The 17,133-nt window shown below is 29.3% G+C and overlaps 4 protein-coding genes across 6 annotated transcripts; 1 reads left to right on the plus strand and 3 right to left on the minus strand.

Annotated features, from left to right (window-relative positions):
- Positions 1-7,570: 7,570 nt before the first annotated feature.
- Positions 7,571-14,017, minus strand: LOC132904918 (inositol polyphosphate multikinase). Of its 2 annotated transcripts, none has more exons than XM_060955759.1 (5): positions 13,705-14,017; positions 12,380-12,703; positions 10,252-10,428; positions 9,213-9,473; positions 7,571-8,949 (listed from the first exon to the last, which is right to left on the minus strand). In XM_060955759.1, the coding sequence occupies exons 2-5, from the start codon at positions 12,546-12,548 to the stop codon at positions 8,240-8,242; spliced, it is 1,317 nt and encodes a 438-aa protein (XP_060811742.1). In that variant the 5' UTR covers positions 12,549-12,703; positions 13,705-14,017; the 3' UTR covers positions 7,571-8,239. The 2 variants fall into 2 exon arrangements, with proteins under 2 accessions (XP_060811742.1, XP_060811741.1); XM_060955758.1 differs by lacking the exon at positions 13,705-14,017 and adding an exon at positions 13,225-13,361.
- LOC132904929 (meiotic nuclear division protein 1 homolog) lies at positions 13,450-16,523 on the plus strand. Of its 2 annotated transcripts, none has more exons than XM_060955778.1 (5): positions 13,450-13,591; positions 15,645-15,884; positions 15,965-16,070; positions 16,159-16,305; positions 16,368-16,523. In XM_060955778.1, the coding sequence occupies exons 2-5, from the start codon at positions 15,658-15,660 to the stop codon at positions 16,503-16,505; spliced, it is 618 nt and encodes a 205-aa protein (XP_060811761.1). In that variant the 5' UTR covers positions 13,450-13,591; positions 15,645-15,657; the 3' UTR covers positions 16,506-16,523. The 2 variants fall into 2 exon arrangements, with proteins under 2 accessions (XP_060811761.1, XP_060811762.1); XM_060955779.1 differs by lacking the exon at positions 13,450-13,591 and adding an exon at positions 14,112-14,262.
- On the minus strand, positions 14,622-15,329 carry LOC132904931 (zinc finger HIT domain-containing protein 1). The gene is made up of 2 exons (XM_060955782.1): positions 15,188-15,329; positions 14,622-15,075 (listed from the first exon to the last, which is right to left on the minus strand). The coding sequence occupies exons 1-2, from the start codon at positions 15,327-15,329 to the stop codon at positions 14,753-14,755; spliced, it is 465 nt and encodes a 154-aa protein (XP_060811765.1). The 3' UTR covers positions 14,622-14,752.
- On the minus strand, positions 15,409-16,700 carry LOC132904934 (general transcription factor IIH subunit 5). The gene is made up of 2 exons (XM_060955784.1): positions 16,548-16,700; positions 15,409-15,595 (listed from the first exon to the last, which is right to left on the minus strand). Exons 1-2 carry the CDS (start codon positions 16,580-16,582, stop codon positions 15,409-15,411), a joined length of 222 nt encoding a protein of 73 aa, XP_060811767.1. The 5' UTR covers positions 16,583-16,700.
- Positions 16,701-17,133: the final 433 nt, after the last annotated feature.

The raw sequence follows: 17,133 nt of genomic DNA on the forward strand, positions 1-17,133 counted from the left end.
CAATGGATAATTCGTCGTTGAAATACCTTTGTAATCTCTGTGAAACATACACTTGTTATAGAAAAGAGTACGAGGTACTTATGTAAGTACATCTGTATAGTAGGATGTCTAACGTGGATGTTTGGGTTAGGATAAAATTGAGTTTGGATTAGGAAAGAACAAATTTTATAAAAAGGGAAGATAGCATTTCTACTGCCTAAATAATAAACAAAAATAGGGATAATTAGATAATGAAATTCTGTAGTGTTAAAATGTGCAAAAAATGTGCTCTTTGGTGTTTGAAATGTCTAATAGGTTTACTATCACCTTATTTCGAAGAATAAGAAATCAGATAGATATATTTTAAATGAATAACAATCATTGAGTAATCGAATAAGGTTTTCAACATATTTAGTTGCAAAAAGATTATGTTCATTTTATTATAATATATTGTTAAGTTTGTGTATGTATATATTATGTAAATGTATATAAACGATATAGAGTATTTCGCTCGAAGTATTATGATTTTAGGGAACGAATGTTTCGCTTCGACAAACGTTTATTCAGTAGAAAATTACTAAGTTTCCAGAAGTGAGAAAAAAGATAAATATAACAAAATTCTTATAACTTTTTAATCAATACGAATGAAAATATATGTACTGTATCGATCACATAACTAATTTTGATTCGTTAAAACGTTAATTTCGACACAAATTCTTATAATTGCGACACTTACGTCGATCTTTTATCATTAATTAGTGATCGTTTAAAAAGTTGCGGTAAATTTCTTGGATGATGTTTGTACACGAATAGAGAATTCTGTTGAACGTAATTACATGATCAATCGTTTCGATTGAACGTTGGCCGCTGTCCTCGACATGGTCCATTGGCTGGCCGTGGAGAAAAAATTATTACGTGGCATTGAACAGACCAGCATGCTCTATACGCGTGTTCATTAATTTTATTCTTTGTCACGAATGTCGTAAATGGCCCCTTTACCGACTTTTCCATCTTCGTTGGTTTCGTACATTGTCATCGCTCCTCTCCTTATCCTTACATGTTATATTATGTTCAAGAAAAGGCAAAATATCAGATTTATTGTTGACAATTGCTTTTAATGCTAATCTTTATTATTTTACAATAGATTTTTTTTTATTATTTCCAAATGTCGATAATTGTAAGAATTGGCAGTATTTCTATTATTACGTTAAATAGCGAGCTTTGGTAGAATTAGAAATGTATCGAATTATAATTGTTAATTATCACGTTTAACTAATTAGTTATCAGACGTATTTTACTTATCTATAGTATACTGATTCAAGTTATATATGATCGATGAGCGAAATTTAATATTATGCAATTGTAATACGATATTCGCTGCCGAACGAAGTTAAAATTCTCGCAAAATAAATTGATCAATTCGTAACTATTCTACTCATAAATATTATCTATGCATATTTTGGAGATAAAGGATGAGTTAAGTTTGCGCTTATATTTAAATGCAATTTATTTATTTATTAGAATGTTCCATTGATTTATATTCACTAGATAGAAACTTAAATTAAAACAATATACATTAAATATATTTGATTAATAGTTTACGCGTTAACCGTTCGTTAATAATTAAATTATGTTTAGTGAAAACATTATGCTTGTTATTAAGTTATGTTTTTATAAGAAACTAAATTTATAGTTATTGATTGAATTATTAATTTACGATACATTTGCATATATATACGATATGCAACGTATACGACGCTATTCGATTGTATGAAATTAGTAAATGACTTTCTGCAGACTGATTTAACTTTGTGAATACGTCCTTTTCACTGAACTTATAGAATTTCAATTTATTTAACTTTAAGTAAGTTCATTAAAACTTATCCAATTTCGATGGAAATTAAGCTCCGACATATTTCGGAAAAAATGAATCATATAATCTTGCCATACATAAAATTTCGTTATAGTAAAGAGTTAAACGTGTACATTCGAAATCGAAATTTTATATTGAAATTCCTAAAGTTATCTGATTAAATAAGTGGCTCAGTTCAAAAGGCAGTTTTTAAACAAAAATATTATTACGCGAATGTATTTATATTTCCGTAACATTCTGATTTCATTACAAATTATAAATTATGATTACAAAATTGTCAATCCTTTCTCTGTAAAAGTCACATCAGTTAAAATTTTTCTTGATTAACAGACATTTATATATCTGTCTGTATGTTATCCTTTTCTTCAAAATTTACTCACAAAATTAATATTATACACGACTATATAATATCATATATATTTATATTATATAATATTATATATTATATATATATATTATATAATATATTATATAACATTATATATTATATATATTATATAATATATTATATAATATTATATATATTTATTTATATATTTTATTTTGTTAAATATATATAAAATATATAAAAAGAAAATGTGCTGTGTGTACGTATCATGTTTTGTTAAAAGTAAATTTTTTGTGCTATTTGCTAGAGATTATATTTCTTTTATTATCATTTATGACTTGTATTGAATATTATCGAACAGAAAAAGATTGTACTGCAAGAATTAAAATGTATATGTAACGTTTTATTAATGCTAATTAATACATGTTACTAGTATGACGTAAAATTTATATTCTGCATAATCAAAGAAATCAAAGAAATAGATTTACTTGAAAATATAAGCATTTCTAATATGCATTTAAAAGAAATTGATTATTTGTAGATATATTAAGAATGATAATGTAGCTTTTGAAATTAACAGTATCGAATTTTACTGCTTCTGTTAGCAATTTAACATGCTCGTAATTAATTTACTGAATTATAAATTAAATAATTGTTTGAACGTATGCATCAGTAACAACTCATACATGACGTATACTATTCGTTTAAAACATTTTTCGTAAAAGTTTTGCATTTATCCTGAAACAACCGATGATATGCAGAACCAGTTAATTAACCACAAATGTTGTAATTAGTTTCATTACAACACAAAAATATTCAAAACCAGCGACTAAGTAGCCAATGGAGCCAAAAGACTTATAAAAATACAAAAAACTGACGATGTAAGAATAGAATCTTAACGTGGTTTCGCAATATTTGTAATTAATCACAAATATTTTGAATACACAAATTTTATGTTATCATTTAACATTATTATTAAAATATGATATTCGTAATATGCCCTTTTTATTCATTTCGTTATAATAACAATGTTATGATATGATACGTGATGTATAAATGATATGTACGATGATATAGAAAGCTGTTGACAAGTTGAAAACAATTAGAAACTAAGAGGAAAAGTTAAGCGTAAAATATTCGGGACCCGGACCTTCCACTTTGCAAAATCGAAAGTTTCAGAAGAAAAAAGGGGACACTTCAGATACGTAGTGAAGACAAATTAGTTAAACACGATACAAAACGAGTGAGGAACGTGAAACAAATTTTTTAGTTAACGTTCTCAATAGAATGGATCGGGGAAGAACGGAACTTGCGTTCTCATGCGGTTAACAACCGCAGAATTCAAATGGGTGCGCGGGTGCACATTTCCTCGTCTTCTATTTCCGCAATCGGGATGCTAAATTTATCACGCGAGCTCTGTCGCAGTCAATTCGGTTGAAATTCGTTGTGAAACCAATCTTTATTGCGTTACACGTGTCGCTATGTATGATTTTCAGAGAAAAAGACGTAACTACACGATTTTGTACTTTTCTTGTAAATTTAGAAAATTCGATTACTTTTTTAAATCGAGTTCGAGCAATTGAGTACATTAACGCACTTTGAGCGAAAGCATAAACATTGAAGCGAAATCAGTTTGTATAAATTGTTGTATTATCGACATTAGGTAAAACAGAGAATTTGTCATTGTTACTTGGCGTATTGTTTAAAAAGTGGTATGTATGAATTAAATTGAAAGAGGAGAATTACTTAATAACTAAAAATGTTGAAAAATTGAGATTTGCTAGAAAAAAATTTAATTCCTATAAGTATACACAATTGTTGCAATTATTGTTCTAAACTTGTTGCTTGAAGTTACAGATAAAAAGATGAAACTAATTTACGAAAAGAATCTTTTATAGGCCATGGAAATATTCCCCTAAAAATATTATTATAACATATAGGTACTGTTTAACATTTGACTTATCTTTTTAAATTATTATAAATAAATATAATTTGTGTTAATTATTTTTAATAATTTAAAATATGTCAACAAATGTTGAGGATATAAAATTATCCTCAGTTTACGATACGGACAGCACATCTGCTACTTTTGAGAAGTTGAAATTTCTCACTATCATTATAAAATTACAACTCGTACTACGTCGACAACTTAATTAGCATCTTAAGCGCTCGACGGATCCGCTCAATAGCAAACGACGTGTCATAAACTTCGACATCAGATGAGAACTCGACAATAGACCACTAGACGATGTCACTAACGGGGCGTTACGCTACGCATCCTTAACCAGGTACGCACAAGACGCACCACTTGCAAAACGCTCACGACAGTTCGACAGTTACAGGATTGGACAGACACAGATTCCCACCTCACAGGAAACGTCGACGAAAACCCACCCCCTAGACTGACACCTACAATATGAACACCAGGCGCTTCGAGAATAAGAATTTGTGTTCAATACCCTGCCCCTTACGTTTAAAGACTCTCATTTACGCTTAAACCAGACTTACGTTCATACAAGATACTTCAAATAAACATACAAATTACAAGCATACTAGAACTCTTTAATCTCCCTCCACCTTGAGCATTAATATCGTTCAAGGTTCGCAACCCCAACCGAGCAGTTGCAATTTAACTGATCGCCACCTATTGAGAATTCGCAACAACAACAGAAGAAATTATCGCGTTAGAGGAAATTATTATGGTTTCTTGATATAACGCGTACTTGCTAACTCTTTGACCAAATAATCAAGGAAATTTTTAATCTAGTTACTTTTGAAACAAAATTTCTATTTTGCAAAAGATCTACAGATATGACTGAATAATGAAACACTTTCATCCAAATGTATAAAGCAAATTTTGAGCATGTATGATCTAACGAACTTATCCATCTATATCAATCAGGAATTAAATTTTATTTTACTACGTTCAATATATATATATATTAAGTTTATAAGTATTTAAGAGTCTTATTTTGTTTATTGTTGCATCTACGTTCACTATGTGATATAGAATATCATTGTTCCTTATTAATATTAATATCATTATCATTAACGCAGGCGTCATCACTACATTATTACTTTATTATATATCGTTATATTTAAGTATAATCGATAATCAAATTTCCTCTGTAGCACACGTCGCATAGCGTACAGTGACATAAACGAATATAGTACATTGTGATCGTTTCTGTCGCGCATTAGCTATCAGAGACTTTCCTGCTATTCAGAACACGTAATTCAATTTGAACCGTGGTAATCGCGTTTGCGGGTTGATTAACAGAACCCCTCACCATTAATCGCGCTCCCAGTATGTAATTACATTAGGTACCGATACCCTCGAAGGCTTTCTCTGTTCAGGCACTAATAATCGTCATGAATTTATCGAGCTCGCAATTCCAATGGCGTTTCGTTATAAGATTTAGAATTTATAGCACTAGGATATCATCTTCGACGATATTTGGTGAACGGATCGAAATCCGAACATACCCGAACATACGTAGGTACATATCACGTGTGTCGGATACCGATTATCGATGAAACAGATCGCACGAAGTCGAGTCGTTCTTCACGTTCGATTTCTATTAACCGGCGTTTATACTTCCGGTCTTTGTTGCACTTTGTTACGCATTTCCTATTTATGTCTATCTTCGTCCAGAGAACGCGTAAAAAGAAACATTAAAATGGAAAAGCTGACTGACCTGTAATCCTATAAATCATCGGTTGCCGTAAACAGTGTAGACTGTAGCTCACGAGCGAGAGATGACCGAACTCTTGAAAGTGTAAGTACGTAAGAGTGAGAAAGAGTAAGAACGTGTGATGTATGCAACGCGGAAATGTATAAGCAGATATACTATGGTAAATGATGTGCCACGTAAATACAGCCGATGATCAGCAAGCAATCTATACATAATATATATAATATAAATATGAATATAAATACAAATATAAATATTCTATATAAATATTATTATAAATGTTACGAGAGATTAAGCAAATTATGAACTATTATCAGTTGACATGTCGTGCCGGTACGCTGATTCGACGATTCGAGCGACAATGTAAAAACTGTTTACGAGTGAATGGCGAATAAAATATACAATAATGAAAAGCATTTTTTAATAACCTACCACTTAACCGAGTTATTATTAAATAATTATTTCTTTGTTAATTTGAATCAGCTTTTGAATTCAAAGAATTATTAAAATTATCAATAGTGATATTAAACAGCAACTATTGCAAAACGTAATTGTAAACAATTTTTTTTAACAGATCAATCTTGTTTTCTAAATAATTAAATAAGTAGTTTATACAAAAATTTAAAAAGGAATCACAAACGAGATATGACATTGGAGTAAAACTTTTATGAAATTAATTATATGTTAAATTTATTTAAACGTTATCTTCGTTTAGAAATCTACATTAATTTCGAAATTATAAGTTTCGAAATCTACAAAAGAATTATAATTGCTTCTAGTAATATCTACATTGAAATAAAGTATGCATGTAATATAATCTCCAATTATTAATACCTGCTAATATCAATTTCATAGCCAATTTATCTTGTATTTTTACTTTTCTGCTAATTTCTCTTTCATTTTTTCTAGCAAATCTCTCATTTTGTTCACATAATAATTTTATACTTCAATTCCAAAAATCTGAAAAATGAATTGTTTTATATTTATCCTACCAGATGTATGAAATATAATTTTTTTAATGTACCCATAATCTTGACAATTAAATAATAATGAAAAATAATTTCTAATTTTTTATTATCTGGGCATAACTGAACTCGTTATTATAACAATAACTTGTTATTTTCTGTGATTAAACTTTTCTCAAAATGAATGAAATGTTGATTTCAATTTTGCACTCAGAAGATAAAATTTTACTACTTATATAAATAAAATATATCAAACGTTTCTAATTTTTAAGTGATAAAAGTAATTAATATGATTACTTTAATATCTTTAAAATAACTTCTCACATCAAATATCTGCATTTGCTAGTTAACATATTAATTATGACAATTTTTCATATCCTTATAACTTTGTAAATTATTGCATTATTGAATTTCAAAAATAGAAAACGTAAAAAATTAAAAACTGCGTACATCACATCTGATTGTTACAGAAAAATTAATTAATCAAATACGCATAACTGCTTTCTTATTCTTATCTTTATTTTTTTAGTTTCGTTAATAAAATATTTACAAACATACGAGTTAACTTAATACATTAGAATTAAAAATAAATACAAAAGTAAATAGCATGGTAGTAAAATTGATCTCTTGAAGAAAAGATCGGTTCCTCTCCATACATATATACATATGCATTTCCATAGATATAATTTTATTGTTGTTTCTATTAAAAAGGATTATAAGACACAATATCTTTTTTTTATCAGAATCCTGAATTTATTCAAAAGGGTAGGAATAAAGATATTCAACCTTTACATTAACACTTGTATGTTTTGTATTTATATTAACATAACAATTTTCGTATTTAGAGGGTATGATTATACAATCTTATTTGTACGATAAAAACATAAGTAAAGAAATAGTATGAGGAATCAATGATTACAACAATTGTTGTACGAATGACGAATACATATGTATGACCAGGTATATAAAACCAACAAATATGGTCTTTAGCAACATGGAATATCGACAAGTGAGGGTGCATCGAAGAATGTGAACGTTAGAAATGTTGCTATATCTGGTGCGAAACAATTAAGATCCAGTTTTCAGTGCTTTCGTTATGACCAACTATAGGTACAAAAAAACGTTCCATGAAAGCTCTAAAACAATAAATATTTTACTGTTCGATCGTATTACATACCCGATAAGCTTTCACAGAACATTCTTGACCTTCATATTTTATTTATGCCATAATGTGCATACATTGTCACGATTTACAACTTCCGGTTTACGATTTTTTCTAACCTACCGTCAAAAACTAATCTAATTTTATTAAACAATATAAAATACAGTTATGTAACATCTCATATTGCAATTTGAAAGAACAAAATGTAACAACTTCTTATACTGTAATAAATATGGTTTATGCAGTGGTATCCTTGGAGACTAGGAACATCTCCACGAGTTTAATCAGATTTTCGATTCCTTCTAGATAATTTAGATCAAGAGCATTTTGATCCTCCGCTGGGAAGACGTGCGTGAAGTCGATCATGTTAATTCTAACCCAGTTCTGTTTCTCTTTCATCGAACTGGTAAGTTCGTTTAGCAAATCATCGTAATCTTCTTTCATTCTTCTAATGTCGTCGTCGAAGTTGTTGACGTACGAATGTGTACGGCAGAGTCGATCCACTTTAAAGTCCGGGCTACACGATCCACTTCTATTCAAAGTCTTTTCTTTGCTCGAAGAATCATTCTCGCCACTCAAGCTGATGCTCCTCTTAATAAAATGTGCCTTCTCCATCGTCCGATTCCTGTTGCTTTCGATACTTGAAACTGAATTACTCGTCGCGTCATTCGTGTGTTTGAACACATTCGATGTGGTTGCATAATTATTTGTGGAGGAAAATGGCGTGGATACGTGGCTAGGTAATTTATTGATGTTCGTGTTATTTAAGCGGAGATAATGCCGCAACCTTTTCGCATCATATGCCACCAATAAGGAACTAGAATAAAAGCGGAACAACCGCTGCATACGAAAGAATAGTAAGATCTTCCACAAGAAAGAGAGCAGCATCACAATCAATTGACGACAGGGCGGTCTTTCTGGACTTATATTCAGGAAGATTTTCAGCGCTGCGCAGGAAAGAAAAGGCACCATTTGGAATAGTTTGAATAAAAAGAGTAAAGTGTTTAAAGTGTTCTGGAAATGGCTTCCAGCGTTTCGTTACAATCGTTCCTCATATGATCCAATAGTGATATGTATACCACTTATACAACTATACGTACGTGACTAATGAAACATTAAAAGACATTTGAATTATAATAGCTAGCGATAGCTCGTAAATTCATAATACCGTGTATAATTCCCTATAAAATAATTGAAGTTAATGATATACCTTCCACGACACCATTAGCATCAAGAGTCTTGCCATAATGTTTGCCAAACTGTCTTAATTTTCCGGAAGAAACGCAATATACTTGAAAGCCGGTTATACAGAATCCATAAGTGCGTTTAGATTCGGCGTATTTTAACTCTTCCGTTGCTTTTTTCTCTGGCGTGGCTAAAGGATCCCACGTTCGTCTACCTATTTTTATATCCATCACGCACGGTTCCGCCATACCATCAGTAATATCTTTCAGCGTAAGGAATGTTACTCCTAATATTTTACGAAAACGATTAATCATATTGTGTTAAACTGTATGAAACCGAGATTTTTCAGCAATTAAGTGTAGGTACAGAATCTTGGGATAAATTCTTTAATAATTATTAATACATGCATGGTAAATAAATAACATACTAAGCATCGAATATATATATCAATGTAATCACAATTCATCTTCTATTTTACGCAAAATTGTCCATAAGAAGCAAAAGATCTATTTATTTTCTTTACTGTTAAAGATAAAAAAGAAATTATTCAAAAAAAATATCTAATGACTTGTTATCGTAAATTAAGTAAAATCCTTTTTTAGAATTAATTAAAACCACTAACAGCTTTACAAAGAAACAATAGATATGTATTTTTCTAATCCTACAGTATTTTATAACAACCATAGTTAATAACATCTATGTTTTTCAAATAAAAGATATAACAACACCGAATGTAGTAAAATATTCATGTATTCTCGTAAAATAGCAGTGACAGTGACTGTAATAAAAAAAAAAAAAAAAAACATTCGGAAAAATATCGTCTAATTTGCATTATGAAATTATCTAACTTTTCTCTCAAATATTTATCTTTAACTGCGAAAAAAATAATTACATATTTTGTTTTTAAAAAATAGTGTTGTATGATATCGCCTATTTTCTATTAATTTACTTAAAATGACTTTTAAATACAATTGTGACAATGAAAAACTTATGGAGAACGAAATTAAGGGAATAAGAAGAAATGTAAGAAACAAATTAAAAATTCGATACTTTTGATATCTTACGTCTGCCAAAAATTTGTAACTCTGTTGTGCCGTAATATCGTGGAACATAATTCTTCAATTGTAACATAACAGGGTCTTGAGATGTTTGTAAGTTTTCATAGAACGAAATTTCTCTTTTCCCAAGTAACGGTTTAACAACAGGTTTAAACACACGGCCATCCGACCTACGTAACATGCCTACAACATTTATTAACCTTTTATAACATCATTGGTTACATAATAAAAATTAAATAATTTTTGTTTTCCATTTCATAAAAAAAAAATAACAAAGTACCATGTAAATATAGATCCACAAATACTTAATGAGAAATTTACAATAATGTATTAAATAAATAGTACTAAGTATGAAATAAATATCACGTATGAACTTATCGTTCATGAATGGCAGTTAAAAGTATTTATGCAATTCGCTCGTTGGAACTCTTCTCACAATCGTTATCAACGAAACTCGTAACACAATATTCCACTAGATTACATATACTAAGAAAAATGATTATTCGATATTTACTTTTTTAGGTAGCACAATTGTATATGTTATCGTGAAGAATTCTCACGATTTAACTTTCACTTATATAGAGTTTTGAAAAGTAAATAATATATCAAATAAATATGAAGTTCACAACAAAATAATAAAAATTACTTGCATTAAACCTAAGTTATAACAACAAATTATTATTTGTCTCCTTGTATCAAAATCTCGATTAAGCTCCCTTGAACCTATATGTACATCTATATAATGTTTTCCTATAGTTTCATATGTAAGAAACATTACATAGGTATATAGTACAATTTTATGGTTAAATTCTCAAAATAAGGGAGAAGTAATACAATTTATGGAAAAAATATTTTTATTGCCAGATTAAACAGTTCAAACTAACTCAAAGTCGCATCAAATCATATTTTTAGTGCGAAGGAGATGTTTATTAAAATAAAACAAATGAGAAACGCATAATTCTCATACAAGAAATGCAAATTATTCTTTTCGAAATCAGGCAGTAAAAGACTGCGTGATACCACCACCACGGGGTTTATCTCTAAATCATTGACACAATTTCACCGACACCGAGTTCGCCGACAATATCTATTTAGCGATCTGTTGAAATCACCAACTATCACTTCATTGACATTGTTTTTTACCGGTAATTATTATATGTACCATCATATGTTATCGTTGATTATGCACCTTCATCTACATTCGCTCCTGTTTCGTACTGAAATCTATGTTATTGATACTTCTTATGACTGGCAGAACTGAGTTCTTATGATTTTTCGACAGATAGGGATGACTCACAAACAGTAGTGAATTAAAAACGTGGACGGAGGATGGAATCTCTCCCCCTGGATCAACATTCTGAAAGGATTTAAGCTAATCCAAATCTAATTTTATTTTAAACAGAAATGAATGAAAGATCTTTCCTCCTCTGGCCATACATTTGATTTACTACACATATCCTCCATTAAAACCTTCTCAACACGATTTAGGGTAATGACCTTGACAGTGTTACGAAAATGGAAGGTGACCAAGTTTTTGTAAATATTTATCTATATAACTTGTATCATTTTCCTTTCCTCTTTATTCTTTTTAGCATGAAAATGAATATTTAGATATAAATGCATAATTAACGATAACATATGTATGCGGAAAATGTAATATTCAATAACAATGAACTGCCAGCAAGAGTGGATGTCGATGAGATGATCTCAGCGTGTCGACAAATAAACATTATCGGTGAAGTCGGTATCGGTGTCAGCTTCTTAGACTTAAACATAATCCCTACTAAGGAGACTACGCAGATCGCATCTACTGGACAAATGCCCAATAGCCCTGCTGGAACACTAGTGAAAGTGAGAGGTACAAATACGAACAAATGTAGAAAGAATAAGTGGAACGAATGAATGGATCGACTGAATGTTAGTAAAATAAGTATAAATCGTGTAAAAAATCTACAAATAGTAAAATTGGTGCATGAATAAGGGAGATCTATAAAGAAAAACATTATTTCTTTGAGAAGGTAAGAACCAAGACACATTTGAAGTTGCATCAAATAATTAAGTATCGAGACGATTCAATAAATCTGTTTTCTCCGCATTTCATCTTCCGCGACATTTAATTCGATCAGATGCTTACCAATAGTCTGTCGTTCGATATCTAACGACGGATGTCCAGCTACCCGAGATTCCAACGGGCTTATCCCAACAGGAAGTCCATAGTTGGATGGAATTTCAGCTAAGTCCGTGTTCGAAAGCTTATCAAGATGGCATAAACTTTTATCGGTCTGAGAGTCTAATGTCGTCATCGTGTTATTGCAATGAGTGGTACACAGTAATTACTTCTGCAATTAAAGGGTTGCACGATTTGCAAAGGTCTTATCTTCGCTGCAAAATCCACCTTAGCCACCAGTAGTTAGTCATCGAAGCTTATTCTAATTATCTTCGGCTGTCTTACTTCCGTCTATAAATACAAATTTCAGTTGATGAGGAAGTTCAACAGACCAGTTACTTAGGTATAATTATATGTACTTATAGATTGCAATACTATTAAACTGACTAAATGATTTTTAAAAGTCAAACGTTTTTGCGCTTCAACATAATATTTTGCAATACGTTATATTATTCGTTGTTCAAATAAAAGAAAACGCGAATAAAATTCATATTTTCCTCATAAAAATTTGAAACTTTTCTATATGATTTACAGTTATAAATTAAGCATACAAGCCTGTAAAAATAACTTAAAAAATGATATCAAAATAATATATTATTTTTATTTATATTTTTGATATCAAATTTTAATATTAGCGTTCATAATTTAACATAAGAAGTTCCTAAAGAGTAAAAATAAATTATTACATAAAAATGACGCATGTACATACATTGTTTAAAAGAATTTCCATATGTCTCGCATTTTTCGTTTGACAAAATGGAAATTCTATCGTGCTACAATATCGATAATTTCATTCTTAAAATAGATGTTACCTTCGATTATTCTTTCTCACTTGAAAATCCACAATTTAAAATTTTTGATTAAGCGTATCACAGGTAAATTCACATCACACTGAATAATATATAAGGTGCAGTCTCTCGATGCTCTTTCAAATGATCGAAAACCAAAATAAGTTAGAACAAACATTTCGCGCGACGCTTAAAACATCGTATTAAGGTACTCGTCTAGATCGGTAGAGGGCAGAATGTGTTTGCGAAAACTGAATGTTTTAAATTCGCGCTTTTACCAACAAATCGTGATATTCGTTCGTCTTTTGAAACTGCAATATTAGCAAAAACAGTATTTATAAAATTAAATTAAATCCGAACAATTTTCTATCTGATTAACTACTTCTACAAGGTATGAACACGTACATTCATTAATTAATACGAGGAAACTTGTAACATTTTAGGAATCGACATTTTGAGCATACGAAAGAATCATAAAATACAACTCATATAAAGCATACGTACATTTATTGGAAATAACAGGAGAATAATTTATTAGCCACTCTTCTTTTACAATTGTTATATCTATGACATTTTACATGCCTATGTATTATTATAACCTATACAATAACCAGTCCACAACACAATATAGTATGCTCGAATACGTAACACTTTCACATAGATAATTTCGTTCGAATCCGTCCGTATATTAGGCGGAACAAAGATTACATTCACGAATTTAAACTTCACATAATTATAAACGATTATATGTCCTACCACTAGACGTTTTTCTACTTTTCTATTGCTGCCTCTTTCGTCACAGTACAAAGATTCTTCTAGATTCCACCAGAGGGCCATTGTTTTTATAAAATGAAAATCGTTCCCGCCTTGTTCTCAGAGATTTATATTAGTCAGTTAATACGTTAGCTAAAACTACATGTTTCAACAGCTCGTTTTACATGTGTTTTTTATTTCGCTCTTTTCTTTGACTATATTATAATCCAAATAATTTGTGTAGAAGTTAATATTTACGTAATATTATAGTACAGACGTGCAATATTACTGTTTATAATCTTTTAAAACGTAAGTAATATTGTAAACAATAAACAAAGTACAAAGCAATAAGTATGTATACAGTGTTTTTTAATAATGCATAAAAAATTATAAACATTTTTGTCTGACAATATATACTATTAAGATAAGTTTTAAAACAATCGATAACGATAGTTTCTTGTAATAATAAATAATATTTTATATAATGTTATATATGTAATACAATTTTAGTACATGAAAAAATACAAATTCTTCATAATTATATATTAATAAATATATTTAAAATTACTATTATTATATGAAATTACTATATATTTAAAACTTATTAAAAATTTTTAATTTATTATATTAGTGTATTGCATCATAAAAGGAAAAAAGATTACCAAACATTAATATAAAAATACACAACTTTATTGAATATTTTATTTCTTACATATATTAGTTTTATTACGTTTACAATAAGAAAAATATGCTTTATTTATAACATTGAACTATAAACTTCATGATAGCCACATACTTATTAAGCTGTCCATTTTAAACATCTTGTGTCAAGATGAGTACCTAGACACTTCATACTACAATACCTAGCTCCACAAGGAATACAAGTATAATTACTAGGGAAACCACAAACTGCACAAAATTGTCGTTCTGGAAATCTGGATGGTTGTGCTTGAGCAGATGCATAATTAGGTGGATTTGGATTAATGTTTAGATCTTCTTCTACTAACTGAGCAAAAGTTTTACGAAATCGTTGTTTATAATACTCCGCTGATCTGGTCTTTTTTCTTCTACCACCTCTATTATCTAGAGTCTCTTGAAACTTTGGAACTTTCTTGCTCATTACTGAAACAATTATAATATTTGCAAAATGTTATAAATTGTTACGCCCACAATGCTATAAAAACATTATATTTGAATTGTTAAACAAATAGAATTGAGCAATGTATTTACATACCCAAATCCGCATGTGGATCATCATGAAAATTATCTTGCTCCAAAGCCTCCAATGCTTTCTTTTGTCTACGCTTACGAGCAGCTTCATCAAGCACTCTCTTTTGATATGCATCTTTTATTCTACCAGATTCTCGAGCAGCCATATTTGATTAATTTATAGTAAATCACAATCTTTTAATCTAGTTTATAATAGGTTATAAATAACACATTCTTTGATAGTTCTTATACTCCTTTCTCAGCTAGAGGAAATGATATTTGATCCATAAGATCATCCACTTTTGCTTGTAAGGTGTCTAAAATATCGGCAGAGATAAATAAATGCCTCTCATCTAGGTCTTGAATAATAAATTTTCGTCCCAAAGCAAATGTCTCATCTAAATGTAAAAGAAATTGCTTCATAGCTGCATCGCTATAAACATAATAAATAATTTCCTTTAAAATTTATTACTTCATTACAGTCACTTAAATAAAATGTCTAAACGAAAAGGAATTTCTTTTGAAGAAAAACGTATAAGACTGCTTCAACTGTTTTATGAAAGAAAAGAATTTTTTACTTTAAAAGAATTAGAAAAAATCGCAACTAAAGAGAAAGGGATTGTTGCACAGGCAGTAAAAGATGTACTTCAAACACTAGTAGACGATGGATTAATAAAATCAGAAAAGATTGGTACTTCTGTATATTTTTGGATTTTTCCAGGGTAGGAACAAACTATATAATTCTGTTTTATATAAAAATAATATTGCATTAAAAGTAATAATATATAAATATGTTGTGCAGAGAAAATGTTACTAAGATGGAACAAAAAATCTCTGAAACATTAAGAAACATAGTAGAGGCAGAATTTAAACTTAAAAAACTGAAAGATGCTTGCGAAAAAGAAAAGGTAATATTGTTATGAGAAATTAGTTGATATATAATTACAAACTTATGTTATGTTTTTTTCTATATATTTATTGATATAAAATGTGTAGATAGGAAAAGAAGATACAGAGGAAAGACAAATTTTATTACGTGAATTAGAAGAACTAAAAGCTAAAGAGAGTCAATTAAATAAACAAATTGCTAAATTCAGTGATGCTGATCCAGAAGTTATAGCTAAACTTGGAGAAAAAGTACAGGTATAAGAGTATTAAAAGATTTAAATTTACATTAAATTAATACAAATTTTCTTATCTTTTAGAAATATAAAGAAGTTACAAATACATGGACAGATAACATTTTTGCTATTCAAGGTTGGTGTAAAAACAAATTTGATATATCTGTAGAATGTCTCAATAAACAATTCAATATTCCTGATGACTTAGATTACAAAGAATAAAAACATTTGAAATTTAAACTAATTTTTATTTTTTGTACATACCATTCAACTAAAATCCCTTTCGTGACATTTACCATGACTTTTTCTTTTTTATCTTTCACAAAAATGATTAGATATCTAGATTTTTCATAATTGTCTTACATATGCACGCGTGTGTAGTACAAAGTACTATTATAAATTTATGGGTATGACTACAAGTCATTGAGTATATTCGTCTCCAAGTATTAGATGAGAAAATCAGTATGATTCAGATTATTTCGTTTAGTACATAACAAGCGTCAACAGAGGCGTTGATATCGAAATTTTATATAACTTGATATAATTATATTTTATTTATAAATTAACAATATTTTCACAGATCATATTACATATACGCAAATGAAAAAGACAGGATTATAATAAATTCATAATAGTACTTTTTCTATATTATTCAGTAAAATTATAATATATAAAGCAATATATTTTATTTATATTCATTACCAAATACAGTAATATGTTATTTATAAGTATTTAATATTCAGTATTTATATATGTTATTCCAATAAGAAAAAGAATTTAAGGGGCAAGTTTAAATTTTGCACAAAATGGTTTACCAATCATAGCAAGAATTTCAATAATATTTTACCTG

Source organism: Bombus pascuorum, chromosome 3 (assembly GCF_905332965.1).
Source record: "Bombus pascuorum chromosome 3, iyBomPasc1.1, whole genome shotgun sequence".
Lineage (NCBI taxonomy): Eukaryota > Metazoa > Arthropoda > Insecta > Hymenoptera > Apidae > Bombus > Bombus pascuorum.